Source organism: Rhipicephalus microplus, chromosome X (genome assembly GCF_043290135.1).
Source record: "Rhipicephalus microplus isolate Deutch F79 chromosome X, USDA_Rmic, whole genome shotgun sequence".
Classification (NCBI taxonomy): Eukaryota; Metazoa; Arthropoda; class Arachnida; order Ixodida; family Ixodidae; genus Rhipicephalus; species Rhipicephalus microplus.
Genome location: NC_134710.1, coordinates 422,308,542 through 422,333,162, shown reverse-complemented (window position 1 = coordinate 422,333,162; position 24,621 = coordinate 422,308,542). Strand labels below are relative to the sequence as shown.

Below are 24,621 nucleotides of genomic sequence, written 5' to 3'. Positions count from 1 at the left end.
TTGCAACACCACATGCACCGAGCTGCAAATTTTGAAATTTGAAGGCTTTCAAATTAAATTTTGAAGGCCTTGACAAACAATCAATCAAGGCCTTAATTGAACTTTTGGCGTGGTGGTCGCTTATAGATTAGGCTGTAGCTCCCACGCTTTTTTAAATGCGAAGCATTTCTTAGCGAACTTCGGTGAGTTTGGCCGCCTATCTATCTATCTATCTATCTATCTATCTATCTATCTATCTATCTATCTATCTATCTATCTATCTATCTATCTATCTATCTATCTATCTATCTATCTATCTATCTATCTATCTATCTATCTATCTATCTATCTATCTATCTATCTATCTATCTATCTATCTATCTATCTATCTATCTATCTATCTATCTATCTATCTATCTATCTATCTATCTATCTATCTATCTATCTATCTATCTATCTATCTATCTATCTATCTATCTATCTATCTATCTATCTATCTATCTATCTATCTATCTATCTATCTATCTATCTATCTATCTATCTATCTATCTATCTATCTATCTATCTATCTATCTATCTATCTATTTATCTATCTATCTATCTATCTATCTATCTATCTATCTATCTATCTATCTATCTATCTATCTATCTATCTATCTATCTATCTATCTATCTATCTATCTATCTATCTATCTATCTATCTATCTATCTATCTATCTATCTATCTATCTATCTATCCATCCTTCAACTAATTTTCGCTCTACTGGCCGTTTCGATACTGGGATATATACCGAATTTTGTATGACATAACAGAGCTGCATGACGAGAATAGGTGGCTAGTCATAACATAAAAATCGTGACATGTAAAACATAGGTGTCATAATTTGCATGTCCTGGTCTTGCTGCTCTTGGAGTGCTTTCGTTCACATGACCTATTGCAAAACTGGAATGTTATGACATAACTCCTTGGCGAACATAAGTGACAAGCCATCACGGGAAAATCAAGACATGCATGTCATGACATGCGTGTCATGCAATGGCCATGACATGCATCACATGTAAGCTCATTGTCATTTCTCTAGCTTCACATATACGAAATTAGGTATTACGTGACGTGAATAGATGACAAAGGTATATGACTGGTGGAAGCATGGTAATCATGACATGCGTTTCATGTAGGAACATAACTACATGCGACGCTCAGGATGCACTCACACCCGTTTCGCTAGCTTCACATATACCCAATTTCGTGGTACGGGACGGAATGAATGAAGAAGGTATATGACTGGTGCAAAAGTGATAATCATGATATGCGTGTCATGTAGGAACATGACTACACGACATTTTCATTGTGTGCTCATGGTCGTTTAGCTACCTTCACATATACGCGATTTGTTATTACGTGACAAGAATGGATTTATGACTGGTACGAACATGGTAATTATGACATGCGTGTCATGTAACAACATTACTACATACCGTGCTCATTAAGTGGTCGTGGCCGTTTCACTCGCTTCACATTTACCAAATTTGGTTTTACGGGACGTGAATTGACAACGAAGGCAAATGACATGTACAACTATGATAATCATGACACACGTGTCATGTGAAACATGGATACATGCTACGCTCGAAGCGCACTTTACAGCGAACTTCACAAATACCAAATTTAATACTACGTGACGTGCAGGGATTGCAAAGGTATGTGACTAGTGAACATGATAATCTTTACATGCGTGTCGTGCAAGGACATGACTGCACGCTGCAGGCTCATGATGCGCTCACGACCGCTTCGCTAGTTTCACGTACGTTAAATTTAGTATTACGTGACGTGAACGTACGGCAAAGGTAAATGACACGTCCAAACATATAATCATGACATGCGTGTTTTGTAAAACTTGACTACACGCTACACTCATAGTGCGCTCGCGACCGTTTCGCTAGCTTCGCAAACACAAAATTCGGTGTTACTGGACGTGAATGGACGAAGAACACAAATGCCAGGCGCAAACAATATAATCATGACATGGGAATCATGTATGGCACTATTTACGCCCGTCTCGTAACGTAGTGTTCATGTTGATGTGACATACCAACATTCTTCATTCGTGCTTCGCATATCATCGATTCCCACTGCACGTGGGAAGTGCCATTTTTAGGGAACGGTTGCCGCATATATTTTTTATATTACGAGATGTATGTGGTATATCAGTTACTAAAGCTCCTGAAAATTAATGACGACCTCATTACTTGAATGGGAAGAGGTGTGTATATTCCTTGGGGATGGCGGCTTCAATCCTGTGTTATCAGCCGCAGGAAAGAGTTGTCCTGATATAGTGTTCGTAAAGGTTTCTCTTAGGAAAAACAATGTGAAGCGGCTCGAATAAATTCGCACATAAAAGGCTGAAACGTAGCGTCTGCAACACCAGTATGCGCATTGTCATGGCGAAATTGGCGTAAAATAAATCTCGGATGGGTCACTAAGCATCCGTTCTATGGCACAGCGCCTGCGCCACGACAGCTTGGCATCCACGCTCGCTGTTCCATTAGTTTTGATCGCACTCGCATCTTCGTCAGAGTAATCATTAACTGCATCACGTGGTTCTCTAGTGTGTTTTGTAGCAGATACACTACAGCGCTTAAACATGAATATCTCAACAGAGCACGTATGTGCTGCGTGGTTCGCATTGCTTTCACTGCATCAGTACGCGTGCGGGCATGCGTAGGATGTGAAAACTGCCTCTATTCCATACCTAATCATTAAAAAATACAACGGTATGCTTCTTGCAAGGTAGAAAAAGCGCATGATGTTGGTAGAAAGTGCGTCAATTCTCGTAAAGTAACACCGTGCCGCTGCAACAAGCTCGAGCCTACACCATATATACGTTAAGCTCTGGCTTCAGGTGCGCTGAACTAAAAAAAAAATGGCCCCGTATCTGCATGTTATTCTGCAAATGTCCTCGAAAGACGATAGTCTTGCTTGTGGAGAGAGCGAACAAAACATTTATTTGATGTTCTGCGCAAGAAATCTGGTGAATGATATTCGGGAGGCGCTGCGTTAGAGTCCCTCGAGCGTGCAGCGGAGGCGAACAAGCGCATCAAGTCACGGCACACGTGAGACATGAGTGCCATCTCGCAGTTATCTTATAAAACGAAGCTCGTGTCTCTGAGACGGGTGTGCGTGCCCGTATCAAAGGTGATAAGGTGTAGAACTCAAGGCGGCGGGTAGATGCCACCACCATCTCGTATAAGCAAAGCGCTGGAAACACTCGCCTTTTCGTGCAAGCGTTGCATGGTCAGCGCATCGTGATAAATGCCACGGTCCTTAGAATGACTTATGTATGCCTTTTCTAGTAAAAGACCCACATACAGAATATATACGTGTTATTATGGTGCCCCAGACATGCGCAATAATTGCTTTTTAATTGACAATCGCACAAGTATGAACGCTAAGCCTTGAGCAACTTCGGTGGGCGCTCCGGATGGGGTCGGCCGTTTTAAGTGCCCCGTGCCGGTAAAAGTGGACAGACAGACAGACAGACAGACAGACAGACAGACAGACAGACAGACAGATAGACAGACAGACAGAAGGACCAACATTTTCGCGTCGAAGGTCCCCAAGAAAGACTATCGTCTTTAATATGACTGCGGACTGAGAAGTCACTGTACCTTTCCTATTAAAGTGACCTTAATAGGTTTATAGATGGACGAATGGGTATTATGAGCGTTCACTTTATATGAGGTGGTGACAAGTGTGTCACGACGCTCGTGGAAAACAGAAAAAAATTGTCCTAGTTTTTATAGTTTGCCCTTGATTTTCTCTCTTCTCTCCACACACACACACACACACACACACACACACACACACACACACACACACACACACACACACACACACACACACACACACACACACACACACACACACACACACGCACACGCACACGCACACACACACACACACACACACACACACACACACACACACACACACACACACACACACACAGAGAGAGAGAGAGATGTTCTTGTTTGTTAATTTTCACAACCAAGAATAAAGGGTAGCCATTGCCAAGTAATCGTGACAACAACTCTTTCGTTCATTTCTGATAAAAAAGCAAACACAAAAACTGTATTGCTTCACCATATTTATTGTGCTTGGACAACACACAGCGTCAGTATTGAATGTCTATAGCTATTTCCTTCCAATAGGCAGCTCGGCGCGGATGCCAACTTGTCCCTGAGGAGGCCCGTTCCAGCCTTGACCACCGGCACGACCGAAGCTTTTGGACGCCTCGGCACTAGCGATAACCCTGCCGCCACCAGGAAACTTGTGGATCACGCCCTCAGCACGAACGCCGACGTTGGCACCGAAGTCGCGAGGGCCGTTGCCTGCTGCCGACACGATGGGTCTCACTTGCTGCTCGCGATCGATATCAGATAAAGGACCAAGAAATGAGAACATAGAAGTTAGTATAACGGAAAGATTCTACAAAACTTCAAAGTTTAACGTATTTAGGGAATGTTTCTTTACACTCACCCACTGAGCAGCAACCAAGGAGATGGCTACAAGAAAATAAAATAAAAAAATGGTTCAGCGACTCGTGGGACTTGCATTTCTTTTGCGATGACTCTCCACTCTCGATATGTTGAACGTGTGTGTGTGAAACATTCGCAGTCATGGCTTGGCCATGAAACACCGCTTAATGACGGCCAGATTGTCGCTCAGTGTAATAGATTTAGAAAGAATCTTGTCATCCTAGGTTTTACTATATAGCACAGTGCTTGACATCTACATTTTTTCTATATGAAAATCAGTATCATCACAGTATAAATATCCGCTATCCTCTTCTTTCGGGGTAATATTGCATGGCAGAAGTATTTAATCAAGTGACGAAAAACTTGAGACTTCATCGATCTCTTTGATTTGGAAAAAGTTTATTATGATAGTGACGCTTTCTATTTACCAGATTTGTGTTACTGTACGTTTGTCTTGTTTGTTTCGTAAAGGCAGTTCATTCCAAGTGTATGAGAGTTCCAAAGTTTGCGACTGCTCTCTCCAATAACTTCGACGCAAATATTTCGTATAATGTAGGCACTGAGTATTGTGCAGCAAAGTGAATGTGTAGGCTAATGTGCGGCGTTCTTCTTCTGACGACATTAAGCGATGCATGGATACATTTGTAAAAAGCAGATTCGCAGGTAAAGACACCTTATATCATCCTTACCATGCACGGCTCTATTGTGTCAGTGATGGTGTTTTCACAATAGTGTTAATGAAGAAGTATTTGCGTGCAAACGCTCCGCCATCTTGTTCAGAACTTCCACGTGACGCAAGCAAGATAAGCGTCGTCAGGTATTGTAATATGCATCTCTCTGGCCCTTAAAACACATGTAGAAGCGCTAATATTTTCAGAGTCTGCGTGCGGTCTCCCTGCATTCATCCCCTAGACCTTGGCTACAAGGCTCACTGAAGCAGAATCGTGAGCTAGTCCAGTTGGTGGAGGTTCCCGGTGCAAGAATTAACAGCGCATCATAGCTATCGGATACAGACGGAGCCAGTTAACATCGTAATTAGCGAGAGTTGGAATGCTATCTACATATTTTACGTTATGTTGCGCTGTTACTTATCCTACAATACCAAAGCTTTAATGTGCTACTGACATAGGCCGAAATCCTAACGAAGTGGTCAATAAAGCAATAATTTTCCTCCACGCTCTGGCAATGACGAAACCCTATGGGTGTGATGGCGTGTTCTGATGATGAGAAACTTGTTTGTTGTTTCTGCCAACAATGGTCATCTTCAAACTATTCATAGTTGAACGGAACGAACACCGGCAAACCGCGATTTCGAGCACCTAACTGCTGTTGCAGTCTAAAAAAAAAATGAATAGGAACTTCGAGCGACACGAGTTGTGAGCAATACAATAGAGTAGGCGCTTTTACAGATTTTCCCACTTGTGAAACCCTATAAACCTTCCTCTAGGCGGGTCCTCTTTCACAGTTGAACAACAAACGTTTTCAGGGCCATTTGACACTGCGCGCTCACGAAACCAACCAAATACTTTGGGGCATGAACGCTCAGTTTGCGTGTCTCGTAGAATGCGTGAACATAGCCTCGCTTCTTTCTTTGCATGCACGACGAATTCACGAAATGTAATCTCCGTCAACGCACGCTTGTGTATTCCTTTGTGTATTCGTTCATTTTTCCCGAGGTTTATTGACCTGGAAAAGTAATCGCCCTGACTTTTCTAGCATATTTAAGTCGCTTGTACTCATGTAGGGTCTAACATATGCATTCGATAGTTTATTTTTGTATTTGTAAGAAGAAAAAGAGCAGTGGGTAGTCAGCGCCAGTGCGTGCCTCGTCTCATCTTTGGGATATGTCCTAGATTGCGCTGAAGGTTTTTACCTTAAATGTCTTGCATAACAACTGTCATTGAGTGGGCCCCTAGAATATTTCGGACAATATTGTGATATATCGGAGAATCGTACATGTAATTAAATGGTTACGGGTTCACATCTCTCCCTGAAAAGGTTTATTTTCAGTAAACTTTATTTCCATTTCGTTTTAAATCCTTAATAATAGACCATACAGTTTACTACAATCCATAATTACCCCTGTGCTATTCCTGGGCAGAGTGTGCGTTGCATTTTTTGGTTGTATTCATCAAAGCCATTCTCTCGAAAAATATGTCCCCTTTTTTCACGCCAACAAGAATTGAAACTCACCCGCCAGCACAACGACGATGCCTACAACTTGACGAGTCATCTCAACAAGCTGATGAAGTCAGCCTAATCAAAGAACTCAGTTGCGAATGAGCAAGTACAGCAGTCCAGTGTGCCTGAATGAAGCAGAAGCTCCCTTATTTATGGTTGCTGCAAGGGCCATACACATACGCAACCAAAGAAAACAATAATGCAGCAGTAGTCTGTTGACGTTATTGGTGTGCGTTGCAGAGGGATCGCCACAACGTCGCTGGACGGTCTCGTGACAATTGTTGGGTTTTTTCATCTCAGAATAAGCATAGCAAATAAAACTTCTATCGCTTGGCGCTCATGGCTCTTAACGAGAGGGGACAAAGTGTGTGTTTATACACAGTACGGGTTTGTCTAACGTTCCTCTGTGCCTCTAGGGCAAAGAGTTTATTTTCATTAAACGGATGCCACACACACCCTACAGTGACGTGTTCTGGAGTAGAAATTTTGCATTACGTCGCACTTTCTCAAAAGGCGTAAAGGCACACCCAAAAATATAAGTGACTATAAATAAGCAACCGGCATATATCAGGTAGAGAAAAAGGAATACCCAAGACTTATCGCAACTATGCAAGAGAGATTATGCGTGTTGCACACAGTTTCACCTCCAGGTCATAGAGTCGCTCTCCAGACTCCCCCTCTCAGATGGGAGCTTGAACTGATAAGATAAATTGGCGAGTTCCACTGATAGGAAAATGGGGTGACGTACTCATGAATCGTTATTTTTTTTTTTTGCTATCGCTCGCAGAGAGAAAGCCAGTTTAATCCGGCTACAGTACGCATTACTGACCGAGTGCCTGTTTTTTCAGAAAATGTTGGCTAGGGCCAAATATTTGGCAATCAAACTAAACGGCAATCAAACACGTGCACATAATCGAAGTGCAACAAACGCCGTTACTTGCTTTCCTGAATCATTGTCTGCTCGCGCGTTATTTGAAAATCGCGAATGTATACTCTGTTTCAAAAGTTCCATGCAGAAGAGCCAAGGCTACACGACCCTCGAGCGCAGGTTGTTGCGAAGGGAGATGTAGTGTCCCACATATACGTAGCCCGTTGGTGGTCCACATCACTTTTGCAAGTGGTCTCATCGGAGGATTTTTGCTTGAAGGCTTCTATGCGTGTTATAGCTTTGATTTGCATGACAATTTTGTCGCATTTTTTGTATTAAACATTTTTTTCGGCTCCTTAACAACGAAGAAAGAGTTCTTGCTTGTACGTGTTATAACAAGCAAATGATGAAAGAAATAACACTATTGTGGCTCGTATATGTTATGTTCTTACTTATAAAGCACAAAGGAATATACGACACTGCCTGAAGTTTTATGAGTAGTCCGCACAGCCTGATCGTCCACAGTGCCGTGGAGGACCCAGTCTTGGGTTGTGATTAGTCCGCGGTGGCAGATTTGGTCACTCCTGTCAAAATGGCGGTGCCTGGTTCACTTGTGTGACATCTTTCCCGGATCAGCTTTTACGACAAGGGAGCGAAGCAGTTGGCTTTCAATGTGTTCGGGACACTGCGTATGTAGGACGGCAGAAATGCAAGCACGAGCTCTTTATAGAGAGAACGGCTGCGTACACCAACGTCAGCGAGCGTGCGCTGTACAAGTGGGTAGCGGAGTACAATGAGCACGGCGAGGTACTTTCACTTCGGACGTTGTCTCGTGGTGGCAGGGGCCGCGATTGAAAGCAGCTGCTAGACGACTTCGACCTTGGTGTGTTGCGCAGAGTGATGCAGGGTTTCTACAAACGGTGAGAAATTCCGACGGTGCTCAAGCTCGCGGCATACTTTAGAGAAGATGACGCGCTGCCGTCCGTGTCCGCGACAACTATTCACAGGATGCTGCTCAAGGTAGGCTTCCACTTTAAGAAGCGTTACCGAAATTCGCTCTTGATCGAGGCCACTCACATTATCTAGTGGCGACGCAAGTACTTGCTCCAAATTGAGGAGGGTCGACGCTAGGGATGACCCATCTTCTACACTGATGAAACCTGGGTGAACACTGCACTGCGTCGTTGCGTCTTGCATTCACTCCTTGCGTGAGCTGTCGGTGGGTAGACGTCACCATTAAGTTCACTGAGCACGTCAAGAACGCCAACCTGACGACAGGCCCGCCAAACCCTTGTGGTAAGGGAGGTCTGCCTCATTATTACTAACTGTGGCAACGAGGACGGCTTTATAACAGCTGCCATTGAAGTATTTCGAGCCAGAAAGGGAACAGGCAACTATCATGATGAAATGCAGGGCACCCACTACCAAAAGTGGTTAAAGAAAAAACAACTGCCGAATTCGTCACCACAAAATGCCATTGCGCTTGATGATGCACCTCATCACATATGTGTTGATATGTGAGGTTTAACGTCCCAAAACCACCATATGATTATGAGAGACGCCGTATTGGAGGGCTCCGGAAATTTTCGCCACCTGGTGTTCTTTAACGTGCACCCAAATCTGAGCACACGGGCCTACAACATTTCCGCCTCCATTATCATATATATGTGTATATGTATGTATGTATATATATATATATATATATATATATATATATATATATATATATATATATATATATATATATATATATATATATATATATATATATATATAAATATATATATATATATATATATATATTTATATATATATATTTATATATATATATATGCAAGAAAGTGCAAGAAAGAGACGACGAAACTTTCATGGAAGCGTCTTTACTAAACGTTTTCAGCTGGGGGACCAGCCTTCGTCAGAGTAATGTGACAAGAGTTCATACATGGCTTTAAAAGCTCCTTTCAATAACAAGTCAGCGCCATCTGCGCTGGCTAGCATTACAATGCGCATCATAAAATGTCATGTGCTTCAGAAAAAAAAAAGACAAACAAAAAAAGACAAAAAAAAGGGAAAACCAGAAGGGTACACACATACTGAAGACACGGTTGAAGATTCCCTTACATGTACTGTGACAAGATACCATGCTTATACGTAGTTAAGAGATGTAGAAGCGCAGTGGTGTAATGACATTGCGTGGCAGCATAAGAACAATCTTAGTGATATGTGAACGTATAATGGAAGCCACTGTGAAATGATTGAAGATAAATTTTAAAAAATTAAAAAAAACGAAAAGCGAAAACATAGAAGGCGTGATTTAGGCGGTACAATTTGAAACCAGTACATCATCGCTCTTAATCTAGTGAAAGACAGGTCAGTTTTCCTTTGTTTTCTTTGATTCCAGCTGAAACAGTGTTAAATTTATGAATGAGATATGATTCGCGTAGTTCGCGATCATGGCTGGTGCGAAATCCCGATTCTAGTATCGTGACTTTGAGGTTACTAAATGAGTGGCCGGGCATGTTCACATGCTTTCATAATGGAAGGTTTGGTTGGGTTTTAGCATGCGATCTGTGATTGTTGAAACGTATTCTGAATGGGGTTTCAGTGTGGCCTATGTATTGCATATGGCAGGTGCCACACTCAAGCAAATACACTACATTGGATGAATCACGATTAAAGCTTCCCCTAATTGTGAAAATGAATTGGTTAGATGTGCTGGTGGCTGTTAATGATGGTTCTATATGAGGACAAACTTTACAACGGGGTTTGTTGCAGCAGCTACAACCAGTACGGTTAACGGTAGCAATTTCAGATGACGTCAGGATGTCACCTATGTTTTTGAGCGCCTATACACTACTCGAGGGGGCTCAGGAAAGACCGCTTTTGGTCTGTCGCTTTGGGTGAGGATGTTGTAATGGTTACGCAGTATACCTTGAACTTTGGGGATGGACGCTGAGTGTGTTAGTACTAAATTGGCTGGCTGAAGCCCGTTGCTTTTTATGGTACCTTTAAACAGTCCATTCGATCGCGTCCTCTGGCTCGGTGTATCGCGTCCTCAATAATTTTTTCCGGATATTTTCGCTTAAGAAGCTTCTTTTTCAGATCATGGCAGCAGGAATTGAAATCTTGATCTTCAGAGCATATGCGCCTAAAGCGCTGTGCCTGCATGGCTATATGGAATTCCAGTCTCCCAATGGCGCACGTGGCTACTTTCAAAATGAAGAAACTGGTGATTATCGGTTGGCTTTTTAAAAAGCTTCGTAATTAGCCGTCCATGGGAAATGGTAATCGTGACGTCGAGAAAGGCTACAGACAAGGGTGAGTAAGTGTGGGAGAATGTTATAGCGGGATGTACCTGGTTGAATTTCCCTATAATGTTTAGAAGTTGTGTTTCACCATGTCTCCAAATAAAAAATATGTCATCGATGTAGCGTTCGAAATGCTCAGGCTTTAGTGGCACACTCTTAAGAAACGAATCTTCGAGCACTCCCGTGAAGATGTTTGCGTACGTAGGGCCTATCTTTGTACCCATCGATGTTCCACTGATCTGTACGTAATGAGAGCCATTGAATTCGAAGTTATTCAACTCGAGAATGAGCTTCAGCAGTGTTTCGAGAGTTGACGTGTCAATGAGCTTGTCAGATTCGGAGTGGTCATATGAATCTAAAACAGCCTGTATACCGTCCTTGTGGGGTATGTTAGTGTAGAGGGAGGTGACGTCCATCGTCACCAGAAGCGAACCATCAGGCACTGTTAGGTGTGATATTCCATTGAGAAAATCGTTGGTATCCTTAACAAAGGAAGCGAATGTGGGCGGAAGAAATTTTATCAAACTCTCAGTGTAACGAGATATGTTTTCTGTTACTGTTCGAATGCCCGAAACAATGGGACGGCCTGGATTTCCAGTCTTGTGTATCTTTGGGAGCAGGTAAAATCTTCCGGCAACAGGGCTAAGCGGAATGAGGCTGCGTGCGTGCTGTCTTAGCGTCGACCCTTTTTTACCAATGCTTTATTGTTGTCTTTTATGATGACAAGAAAGTCAGTGGTAGGATCAGCAGGAAGTTTTTTGTAAAAAGCAGTGTCAGATAACTGTCGTACGGCTTCTTTTATGTAACTTTATTTGCCCATTATCACAACCAAGCCGCCCTTGTCTGCTTGTTTTATGATAATATCATCACGTGCATTCAAACTTGTAAGAGCGTCGAATTCACTGGCAGAAAAGTTTTTTTTTTTGGAATGGGCTACGAGTTTTGTAAGCGTTGAGTACGTCACGCGAGACAGCTTTGATGTAAAGGTCTAGGCATTTATTCCTTTGCGAGGCGGGCGTCCATTGTGTCGTGGATGGTACAGCCGGGTGAGCTCCCTTGTTGCTAGCATGGTCGTGAAAATACTCTTTTAGCCTGAGATTACGAGCGAAATTCTCAATATCCTTCATCCACTGAAATTCATCAAACCCGCCAGAGGTTGGACAAAAATTCAGGTCTTTTGAAAGAACCCTTTCCTCTGCAGCGAGGATTGTAACGTCAGAAAGGCTGCTGTTGCTGGTGCTCCTGTTGCGGTCTCTGTCGTGGGCGAGAGGGACGGCTGAAGCCACGCTGGAAGCGCTGCTTCATGCCCTGTCGCCCGTCTTGTGAGCGTCTCCACAGATGACGCACTGTGGAGTGCAGGGGTACGTACCCCTCCGGGTGTTTCTGTCCGCAGCTTGAGCAAGTGAGGCGATTTGGCAAGGGACATACATCTCGTCGGTGGCCGACTTGTCGGCAATTTAGGCACGCTTCCACCTTCGGTCGAAAGTTGAAAACGGCGTAAAGGATGCCAAACATTTCCACTGGTGGAGGAAGCTCCTCAGCCATGAAATGAATGAGCACTGAGCGTGAGGTTCGCCCCATGTCCCTTGCTTGGACTATTGGTAGGAGGGGATTCGCCCGACGTAATTATTGCAGCAAGTCCTGAGGTGCTTCACTATTCCAAGCGTGGTAGATGATCCCTACCCGTGCCCCGTCCGGGGTACGCATGAAATGCCGGTTTTTTACCACGTAGCGTGAGTTCTCGTATTTTCGCATAGTTGGCAACGCGGTCGGCGCAAGAAGTGGACACAGTGAAAACATTCTTAGCCAGGTTGGTGCACACAAGATCCTCCTCGGCAACCACGGACTGCAGTCCGCTAATGGTGACTACAGCCGCTCGTAACTCTCCATCGTTGTACTGGGCCAGATTTACGCCCGCACTCGGACGAAAGACAGTTTCATCGGCTGGCAACCGCGGCAGTCGTTTTAGGCGAGGACGCGCCACAGCTGTGTCGAGCTGTGAGGGAACGCTGGGTGCTGATTCCGTTTTGCGTGCTGGAGTTTGGTCAGGTGACGCCACTTTACTTGATTGCGTTCCTTCAGTTTCTTTTGACTGGTGTCGAGGTGAGCGTTGTCGGGCATTCAGGGCTACACTCCATTCTTCTGGGTTGAATTCTGTGGCAGGTAGATCCATGCCACTCACCTTGTACGCCATTGCGTTACCGAATCAACTTGTGCACGTGCGTCGAAGCGCGAGCCTTATGCCGGTGGTGTTAGGGCTAACGAAGCGGCGTTCCTCCGCTCAGCAAGAGTTGAAGTTTACAAAGTTCCCCAAGAACGAAGAGGTTTGAGGCACTCACCAGCAGCGTCGGCAACATTCTGAAGTTCAAGAGAGACCACTGTTGGCACAAACAAAGCAATCTTGGTTCAAGAAAAACTTCGTGGAATATGGAGTCCATGCGAGGCACGCCTGCCTTGCCTGGCCCCCTAGCGGAAGTCTTGATGCAGATTTCTTCGTACGTGCCCATCATTCATGTCTGGCACATGATGTCGTAACCCTTGAAGTACGACACGCCAATCTACTGAATTTGAGTTCCCTAAAAGTCCTTCTGAGAAATTGAAAATTACTTAGAAAAGACGTGTCTTATTCTGATTTCTTCTCTTTACTCTTTCTTTGTTGAGCAGGCGTCTACAATATTAAGAATAACTGGGTCAATTTACTGGAAGTTAGCTGCGCTCAGAAAGCTGTGAGATAAAAACAAAAACCATAAACGCGCGCAGAACCAGGAGGCCGTAAGTAGGGAGGGGCGAGGAAGGGAATCTGAAACCACTACACCACAAAATGTTTTCGTAATTTAACTTTTCAGGGTATACTATAACATTTACACGTATTTATAGCGACCACCAGTTGTCAGAGTTATCCGGTCCTCCCACCCCCCACCCCCCTCAAAAAAAAAAAAAAAAAAAAACTCGTGAATAGCCCTGCGTCGAACGTTTACAGTTGGTGAAGCTGAATAAAGCGTGCCTATGTACTAATGCTCGCTGTAAATGCCACCTTTTCTACAGTATGAGGTCTCAAAACTAGTTCAAGTCTAACGTAGTCGGACAAAAATGCACGGCGTAAAAATAGTGGCTGTTCTAAGGGCAGCACATGAATATTCTTAAGGGGGTGGTGATGTGTGACTTGAATGCGTGTAATTGCCCATTATCACAACCACTTTATTTGCCCATTATCAACTTTATTTGCCCATTATCACAACCACTTTATTTGCCCATTATCACAACAACTTTATTTGCCCATTATCACAACCAAGCCGCCCTTGTCTGCTTGTTTTATGATAATATCATCACGTGCATTCAAACTTGTAAGAGCGTCGACTTCACTGGCAGAAAGGTTTTTTTTTTTTTTGGAATGGGCTACGAGTTTTGTAAGCGTTGAGTACGTCACGTGAGACAGCTTTGATGTAAAGGTCTAGGCATTTATTCCTTTGCGAGGCGGGCGTCCATTGTGTCGTGGATGGTACAGCCGGGTGAGCTCCCTTGTTGCTAGCATGGTCGTGAAAATACTCTTTTAGCCTGAGATTACGAGCGAAATTCTCAATATCCTTTATCAACTGAAATTCATCAAAACCGCCAGAGGTTGGACAAAAATTCAGGTCTTTTGAAAGAACCCTTTCCTCTGCAGGGAGGATTGTAACGTCAGAAAGGTTGACTGTATTGGCGTCCTGTTGGCTTATCTCCGGCAATGTTTCAGGTGTTCGGAATAAAGCAATTGGCGAACTCCAGATTTTTTTTCACGTAGGGTGCTGCTGGAACATCGTCCCGCAATAGTTTCCTGAGTGTACATCGTCCCGCAATAGTTTGCTGAGTGTACATGAGTAAAGAAAGGTAAACGCCTTAGGCAAAATAAAAGCTCGGAAACTATTGCCAACAGGATGCCAATATAGTCAACCTTTCTGACGTTACAATCCTCGCTGCAGAAGAAAGGGTTCTTTCAAAAGACCTGAATTTTTGTCCAACCTCTGGCGGGTTTGATGAATTTCAGTGGATGAAGGATATTGAGAATTTCGCTCGTAATCTCAGGCTAAAAGAGTATTTTCACGACCATGCTAGCAACAAGGGAGCTCACCCGGCTGTACCATCCACGACACAATGGACGCCCGCCTCGCAAAGGAATAAATGCCTAGACCTTTACATCAAAGCTGTCTCGCGTGACGTACTCAACGCTTACAAAACTCGTAGCCCATTCCAAAAAAAAAACTTTTCTGCCAGTGAATTCGACGCTCTTACAAGTTTGAATGCACGTGATGATATTATCATAAAACAAGCAGACAAGGGCGGCTTGGTTGTGATAATGGGCAAATAAAGTTACATAAAAGAAGCCGTACGACAGTTATCTGACACTGCTTTTTACAAAAAACTTCCTGCTGATCCTACCACTGACTTTCTTGTCATCATAAAAGACAACAATAAAGCATTGGTAAAAAAGGGTCGACGCTAAGACAGCACGCACGCAGCCTCATTCCGCTTAGCCCTGTTGCCGGAAGATTTTACCTGCTCCCAAAGATACACAAGACTGGAAATCCAGGCCGTCCCATTGTTTCGGGCATTCGAACAGTAACAGAAAACATATCTCGTTACACTGAGAGTTTGATAAAATTTCTTCCGCCCACATTCGCTTCCTTTGTTAAGGATACCAACGATTTTCTCAATGGAATATCACACCTAACAGTGCCTGATGGTTCGCTTCTGGTGACGATGGACGTCACCTCCCTCTACACTAACATACCCCACAAGGACGGTATACAGGCTGTTTTAGATTCATATGACCACTCCGAATCTGACAAGCTCATTGACACGTCAACTCTCGAAACACTGCTGAAGCTCATTCTCGAGTTGAATAACTTCGAATTCAATGGCTCTCATTACGTACAGATCAGTGGAACATCGATGGGTACAAAGATAGGCCCTACGTACGCAAACATCTTCACGGGAGTGCTCGAAGATTCGTTTCTTAAGAGTGTGCCACTAAAGCCTGAGCATTTCGAACGCTACATCGATGACATATTTTTTATTTGGAGACATGGTGAAACACAACTTCTAAACATTATAGGGAAATTCAACCAGGTACATCCCGCTATAACATTCTCCCACACTTACTCACCCTTGTCTGTAGCCTTTCTCGACGTCACGATTACCATTTCCCATGGACGGCTAATTACGAAGCTTTTTAAAAAGCCAACCGATAATCACCAGTTTCTTCATTTTGAAAGTAGCCACGTGCGCCATTGGGAGACTGGAATTCCATATAGCCATGCAGGCACAGCGCTTTAGGCGCATATGCTCTGAAGATCAAGATTTCAATTCCTGCTGCCATGATCTGAAAAAGAAGCTTCTTAAGCGAAAATATCCGGAAAAAATTATTGAGGACGCGATACACCGAGCCAGAGGACGCGATCGAATGGACTGTTTAAAGGTACCATAAAAAGCAACGGGCTTCAGCCAGCCAATTTAGTACTAACACACTCAGCGTCCATCCCCAAAGTTCAAGGTATACTGCGTAACCATTACAACATCCTCACCCAAAGCGACAGACCAAAAGCGGTCTTTCCTGAGCCCCCTCGAGTAGTGTATAGGCGCTCAAAAAACATAGGTGACATCCTGACGTCATCTGAAATTGCTACCGTTAACCGTACTGGTTGTAGCTGCTGCAACAAACCCCGTTGTAAAGTTTGTCCTCATATAGAACCATCATTAACAGCCACCAGCACATCTAACCAATTCATTTTCACAATTAGGGGAAGCTTTAATCGTGATTCATCCAATGTAGTGTATTTGCTTGAGTGTGGCACCTGCCATATGCAATACATAGGCCACACTGAAACCCCATTCAGAATACGTTTCAACAATCACAGATCGCATGCTAAAACCCAACCAAACCTTCCATTATGAAAGCATGTGAACATGCCCGGCCACTCATTTAGTAACCTCAAATTCACGATACTAGAATCGGGATTTCGCACCAGCCATGATCGCGAACTACGCGAATCATATCTCATTCATAAATTTAACACTATTTCAGCTGGAATTAATAAAAACAAAGGAAAACTGACCTGTCTTTCACTAGATTAAGAGCGATGATGTACTGGTTTCAAATTGTACCGCCTAAATCACGCCTTCTATGTCTTCGCTTTTCGTTTTTTTAAATTTTTTAAAATTTATCTTCAATCATTTCACAGTGGCATCCATTATACGTTCACATATCACTAAGATTGTTCTTATGCTGCCACGCAATGTCATTACACCACTGCGCTTCTACATCTCTTAACTACGTATAAGCATGGTATCTTGTCACAGTACATGTAAGGGAATCTTCAACCGTGTCTTCAGTATGTGTGTACCCTTCTGGTTTTCTCTTTTTTTGTCTTTCTTTGTTTGTCTTTTTTTTCTGAAGCACATGACATTTTATGATGCGCATTGTAATGCTAACCAGCGCAGATGGCGCTGACTTGTTATTGAAAGGAGCTTTTAAAGCCATGTATGAACTCTTGTCACATTACTCTGACGAAGGCTGGTCCACCAGCTGAAAACGTATAGTAAAGACGCTTCCGTGAAAGTTTCGTCCTTTCTTGCATACAATACGTCGGGTACAGCGTGAATGACGTTCAAAGAATCTGATTTATATATATATATATATATATATATATATATATATATATATATATATATATATATATATATATATATATATATATACATATATATATATATATATATATATATATATATATATATATATATATATATATATATATATATATATATATATATATATATATATATATATATATATATATATATATATCAATGTTCTGTCGCAAATATGCTTAGTTTTTAATTTTGATTATTGCTTATGTTGCCTCTAACAGTGTTTTACCTCAATGTGCCCTTAACAGGAGATCCCGATACAGTCTTTGACTTTAGGACCTCCTTTTGTATATTAAACACATGTCACATTCTTGTATTCATACCAATAAAAAATCTGAAAATCTGAAATCATTGTGTGTAACTTGAAAAGGTACCACGTAGGGGTACGTTGAAAAAAGACATGCAGGCCTGGCTCTCTCTGAAGGGTGTGACCTTGAGCAGGGACATAGTGATGGCGGAACTGATAAATCGTGTTCAAACCGTAAGTACGTAGGGTAATAAGTATCACATTGAAAGCATTGCTGCTGATGCTGGTCACACTGTCACACGCTTGCCGCCATATCACTGTGAGCTGAACCCGATTGAGCTCGTGTGGAGTGATTGTAAAGGTTATGTTGCAAAAGCCAATACACACTTCAAGATCGAAGGCCTCAATGCTCTTGTTTGGAAAGACATGAAGCAAGTCACTGCACAAAAATAAAAAAAATTACGTCAGCCACGTAATGGAAGTGGAAGATGACATGATGAAGATTGATCACATCATTCGTGATGCCCTTGATAACAACCAACGAGTCGTAGTGACCTCGAATGCTGACATTATGAGAAGCAATGAAAGCAGCACGAATGAAGATGATGATCAGCCTCTCCGTTCACTGGTTCCTGAAGAGAGTTCCACAAATATTGTGATATCGTTGTCACCTGCTTATCAGACATGTCACTTGCAACAGCTTTGCCAACTGTCACCCTGGAGCCTTGCATATAACCATCCAGAAGCCGTCATGGTGTTTTACTGCCATTGATTGCCAAAACATCAACTCTTGAAAACTTACTCGTCCAAGTGTCAGGCAATGTGGCGCTCTCTACTTCTAAACCCATTCTTGTCACCACTGCATTTTTCGTGTATCGCATCACACTTCAAATAAATCACTCATGTGTGCCCATATGCACCGTTTTCCCAGCAACACCATGCCTCTGTTGCCTTCGCGGCAATATTTTGAGGACTTTGTGTGCTCTTCCTTACGACTGCCTTGCCCTTCGCTGGATACAGCTAAAGCTCCCAGTGCTGCGCGTTTTAATGCCATCGATGCCGATATAGCAACTTCAAAGCTGAAGCGTCGACGTGCAGACAGTGTTGTGCTATTTATCTGAAAGTCATCTCGTGTCACCCCTGTGTTCTTTGTGTGTCGTACGGTTGCTGTGCCCCATGGCGGCTACAGCTACAGCTCCCAGTGCTGTGTGTTTTAATGCCATCTATGCCGTAGTGGGAACTTCAGAGCTGAAGCATCGCAGTGCAGACAGCGTTGTGCTATTTACATGAAAGTCATTTCTTGTCGCCCCTATATTTTTCATGTGTCATTATGTTGCTGTTAATTTTGTGTATCACACGTCAGAAGAAGTTTACCATCAGGTTTTACTTTCTTCTTCGATTTAAGGGACACATTTGCAGATCAGTAAATCATTCTTTCATTGAATGCTGTATTTATGTGCGGAACACATGCATCCTCCAGTGTTGAAAAGTAAGCGCACAGTTTATGAGAAATACAGACAATATGATTTAGCCTGCTTATCATTAGAAGTGCGGGAAGGCTAGTTTGAAGCAAGCTGACCGCTGCTGTTTTGCCTGCTGTTGTTCTTAGAATCACTCTCCTCAGGATTTTCCAGTTCGACTGAAATGAGCTTGCTTAGGCTGTTCGGAGACAAACAATGAGCAGCGATGTCCTTATTGGTAATGCTCTCGACACATGGAATCCATGTATGATGGTAGTGAACTGAAACATGCCGAGGTAATTCCTTAACAATGATGTCGCAGTGCTTGGATGAGAAGAGGGCCTTTTCACACCAAGTAACACTAGGTTTTAGATGTGGAGGAGTGCATTATCACAGGGTTGTAAGAAAGCTCTTGCATCCCGTGATCAATGAATAGGAATGGGTTTCGAAAGTACTCATGCTCCTGGAGTGTCTTACCCCCAAACTATTTCGGCAGCATGTCTATCTACGAACAATAGCGCTTATCACAATATAACTTTGGGATCTTAAGATGGGTCACGTGTACTACTGAGCACCAATCTTATGTCATGATTGTTTACTTGTCCTATTCTTCCACCCAAGAAAACTGCATAAGTAGTATAGCAGAGCCCTTCTTGACTGCATGCAGCTTCAAGTTCTTTTCGATCGCGAGCCTCGTGATTCAACAATAATCAGTTAACAGCTCATTGGTTCATTTACTCGTTGCGTCTTGAATATTGTGCTTCGAATTTCTCAGTTCACTGGGCACTGTCCCTGAACTGTACTGTGGAGTGCTGCAAGGTTAAGTCTGCAAACACCCTCTTGTTTTTATTTTTTAATTGGTGACTTTCCTTCATGTATGTGGTCATCCATGCATCTTTTTTCCAATGGCTGCATGCTTGCTAAGCACTATTACCAGAATGAACAAGTTGTGCCTTCATATGAAGGGTGCCTCTTGTGCACAACTTACAAGGAAAGGTGATTGCAGCTTCTATACTTGTATTTTTACGATACTTATGAAGTGACTTTGCTGTACAAGTGTGCAAGCTCAATCGAGTTGCTTTTGAATCATGAAGGCGTATTTACATAATTTTTGAACCAAGGCAATATTTCAATGTATTTTGGTCTGTTTTTAATGATTTATACCTTCCTTTGCATTGTGTTCATTGCTTGTGACTACATGTCTTGTCAATGTTATAGTTTCCGTGTTCCGCCATGTGCATCCCTCTAAATGTTATTGCTTTTATCATTTTAGGCTGAACCTCATTTTTTCTAATGTAGGCCGCCTTCATGCGTTATTGTAGCAGGGGCCTTAAAGGATGCCTAAATAATGGTGATAATAACTTGTTGGCATCACATCGATTCATAATGACATGTCCACATGCTGACGCTAAGTGACCAAAGTTGATAGCAGAAGTCTTATAAAAAGATATAAAATCTCTTGGGGCAATGTATCCTGGCGTGTCTTACATTCATACTTACAAAATGGCAAAGCCATATGTGTTGAATAAGCTGCCTTAGAAACAATAACAGTGAGAACTATTAGGCAGTGACGCCAAGGAAGGCATAAGGGATGTTAATAAAAGTAATTGCAATGATAATTGTGAAGACAGAACAGTGAACCAAAAGATAACCTGCCACCGGCCGCGATCAAACCTGCGATCTTCGAATAATGCGGCCGATGCTCTGCCACTAAGCTACGGTGGCGGTCATCCCCCTGTCAACTTTTTAGGTGGTATACATGTGCATTAAACATGGGAGCGTCGGCTAGCGCCGCCTGTTGCCATGAGGGTGACTGTAGAACACTTTTTTTTGCCTGTTTGCTGTCCCGCAGTACGTGATACTATTACAAGCTGGCAGTTGACCAATTATCCCTTGCATGCTACCTGAAGGCACCAAGTCTGCCAGAACGAGACCCTCGCTATGAATGAGGAAAGAAGTGTAAATTTATGGGCTCATTTTCTTTGTTGTTTGATAGTCACTTTTAAAGACGAAAACATTGTGGACAATGCTGAAGATGTGAATTGAGTAATATTTAGTTGAGAATAAGTAGAATGGCCTCTGGGTGCTCATGTCTTTCTGGGCTGGAAGAATAACTTAACTAGTTACCTTACAATGTCACCCCAAAATAAACATTTATGTAGTGGTATACGGGAGGGTCACTAAATAAGTGCATTCAATATTTTCACAACATCTAATTCAATTGAAGGACAGAATGTGTTTTTCTTGAGATTAACAGCTGCTGTATGAAGAAGCCTCAGGCATTTAATGCATCCCGTGCCCTTTGTGTATCATAACAGTGGTACCATTGGAAAACGGCACGCATGCAAACACAGGTGCGACAGCGGCTAAGTAAATGAGAGGGGGGGGGGAGCCCTTAGTGGAGTGTGGCTTTCCTTGAGGCGTACATTGACACACCGCCTGATGTGGGCTATGCACACTTCACCACAATTAAGTGGAATTTAGTGCGCATTGCCACTACCATAGGGCATGAGTGAACCTTGAGTGTGGAACAGTGAGCAAAAGTGAGCAAAAGTGAACCGTGAGCAAAAGGCGTGGCACTGTTTAAGTAAGCAGTGCCATTTCAGTGATGTTGCATGTTCGTATTTACGGTTTATTGCTGGTTAAGCGATAATTAAGACTCACTTGATAGTTAGAGCTGCATCTGTGTTCTACTTTGTTGTGCTATTTTTTTCACGTTTCACACTAGGATGTACAGCAAATGGCTCGCATACAATCAGTAAACCTTGAATTGTGCTTGGTCTGACGGTCAGTGTTCTAGAAATGAAGCCTTATTCTGAATGCTTGATTGTTGACAAGTTTATATTTTGTTAATGAAATGACATTCTTGCTTTACCTAATATTCGGGTTGCCCCGCCCCGGTGGTCTAGTGGTTAAGGTACTCGGCTGCTGACCCACAGTTCACGGGATCAAATCCCGGCTGTGGAGGCTGCATTTCCAATGGAGGCGGAAATGTTGTAGGCCCGTGTGCTCAGACTTGGGTGCACGTTAAAGAACCCCAGGTGGTCGAAATTTCCGGAGCCCTCCACTACGGCGTCTCTCATAGGCATATGATAGTTTTGGGACGTTAAACCCCACAAATCAATCAAATCAATTAATATTCGGGTGATGTAGCCCATTCAGGCACATTGTCCACATATGTGAACAATGTACCTTCGTTGTACATCTTCACTAGAAAAGTTGCGCGAAAGAAAAAGAAACATTGAGATGTAATCAACTTAGTTTTTCGAAGGCATTACCATATTTGCCGAGTTAATTCTGGTGTTACATTGTGGAAGTGACGCCAAAAATACAATCTTCGTTGGCTCGCAGTGAATACAACCAGTCACAAATTGCACACATACTTAATCTAACTTGTGATTATTTTTATGACAAAGTAGGGCATAAGTGACTTCACAGTAAACTTACAATTAATTATGGATTGGTACAATTTCGCAATCTTGGAATCTGCAGGTAGGGCTGACGTCTAAAGTGACCTATTTTCTGCAAGTCACTTTCGACGTCCGACCTACCTGCATATTGGAAGATCGCAAAAATTGTACCAATCCATAATTTAGGAGACACTAATGTACCATTCAACCACAGACCAACTTCCCTTACCAGTACATCATGTAAAATTTTGGAACGCATTGTACTCAAGAACTTAACTTCATATTTCAAAGAAAACATTCTGGCTGATGTTCAACGTGGTTTTAGAAGAGGCTTATCGACACTCACTCAGCTTACAGAAGTGGTTCACGATCTCGCATTAAAAAATTACAACCATTATCAAACCACTTCAATTGGACTTCAGGAAAGCATATGACATTGTGTACCATACCAAACTAATTGCCAAAATTACTGCTGTGATTGGTGATGATCCCATCACTGCATGGATAAAGAGCTTTTTATCTGATCGATCCAAATTTGTAATTATTGAAAACATCTCATGTGCTCCTGTGCCGGTGACTTCGGGCATCCCACATGGCTCAGTAATGGGCCCGCTGTTATTTTCGATTTTCATCAATTACATAACAAATGCGCATTCATTGTAAAGTTAAAATCTTCGCAGGCGATTGTATATTATATCAGAAAATACACAACATTCATGACTACGTTTTACTCAATAGCACTTTAACGAAAATAACCGATGGGCGTGACAAGTGGCAAATGAGCCTTAATACGAAAAAATTCATTTTGAAGGATCATTCATATTATGTGATGCATTGTGTAATGTGTTGATTGTAGATATAAAAACAGTTGTAAACTGGGACTTATTTCCATTCATGTGCCTGCTGTCTTCGTCTCAGTGACGCTGTCTGTATACAAGCATGAAACAACTCGTCCAATCCCAAGAGCTAAAGTTCCTATTACAGTGGACTTACGCAGCCTGCGAGAATATACAGCACCACCGAGAAGCTTTTGTAGTAGTGGAATCGCAAGCAGTGCACCATGGGTAAAAATGTGGGCCTAAGGCGGCAGTTGGACATCATTTCCTTGAAGAATCGCTGCAGTTAAAATGGTTATTTCCCACAGGTTGTGCAGAGCAACTTGCAAACCTTATTTATTTAACGAACACATGTCTACCAAACCTCGTCATTTAAGATTTATGGCCCTGCCCACATGCAAGTTACTGCTCATAGTATTTAAATGAATTCAGCTGTCTTGTTTCATCACACGAATCCACACTATTTGGTAACACAGTACACATTTTACGCGTACATTATAACACTCAGAACATTTATTTTGAAACAAGTATTTTAACTGACAAGTGCAGTACTAACTGCACACAGTTCGAGACAATCAGTGTTGCACCGCGTATTGAGAACGTCGCCTTCAATGCATAGCCGTCTAGCCTGATTACTCAGGATCAATCACAATCGCAAATACACCGCGCCCCGTGTTAACGTTAAAGGTAACGGCACCAAACACGCTATATACGCGTCCATTAATCGTAGCGTGGTGAACGCATGAGGTCTACTTACATATGCAGCATTAGACGGCGCGATTCTACACTCCTCTCTCTAAGTGGTTAACGAAAGGAAATGAAGAGAAAAGTGCCGACCCGTAACTGTCTCTTTTTACGAGGGCATCTCGACAGGTAGGCAGAGGGATGGGGTGGGAGAAGAGGAGTGAGACAGGAAGAAAATAGAGGATGATAGTAAGAAGAGAACCCGCACACAGAAGTAGAGAAGAGATAGGGAAGATGAAAACGGTCAAAGGAGATCGAGGGCGCGGTTCGCCGATCTGGTGAGAGCTAAACAGCACCGCAGATGACGGACGACACGCCGATCGGCGAGGGCTACGTGGTACAGTCAATCGAGGCGACTCACG

At 42.8% G+C, this 24,621-nt stretch overlaps 1 protein-coding gene across 1 annotated transcript; it reads right to left on the bottom strand.

Moving 5' to 3' along the window:
* Positions 1 to 4,110: 4,110 nt before the first annotated feature.
* LOC142776531 (uncharacterized) lies at positions 4,111 to 6,863 on the bottom strand. Its single transcript, XM_075880339.1, has 3 exons — positions 6,712 to 6,863; positions 4,520 to 4,545; positions 4,111 to 4,399 (listed from the first exon to the last, which is right to left on the bottom strand). Exons 1-3 carry the CDS (start codon positions 6,749 to 6,751, stop codon positions 4,175 to 4,177), a joined length of 291 nt encoding a protein of 96 aa, XP_075736454.1. The 5' UTR covers positions 6,752 to 6,863; the 3' UTR covers positions 4,111 to 4,174.
* Between the last annotated feature and the right edge of the window lie 17,758 nt (positions 6,864 to 24,621).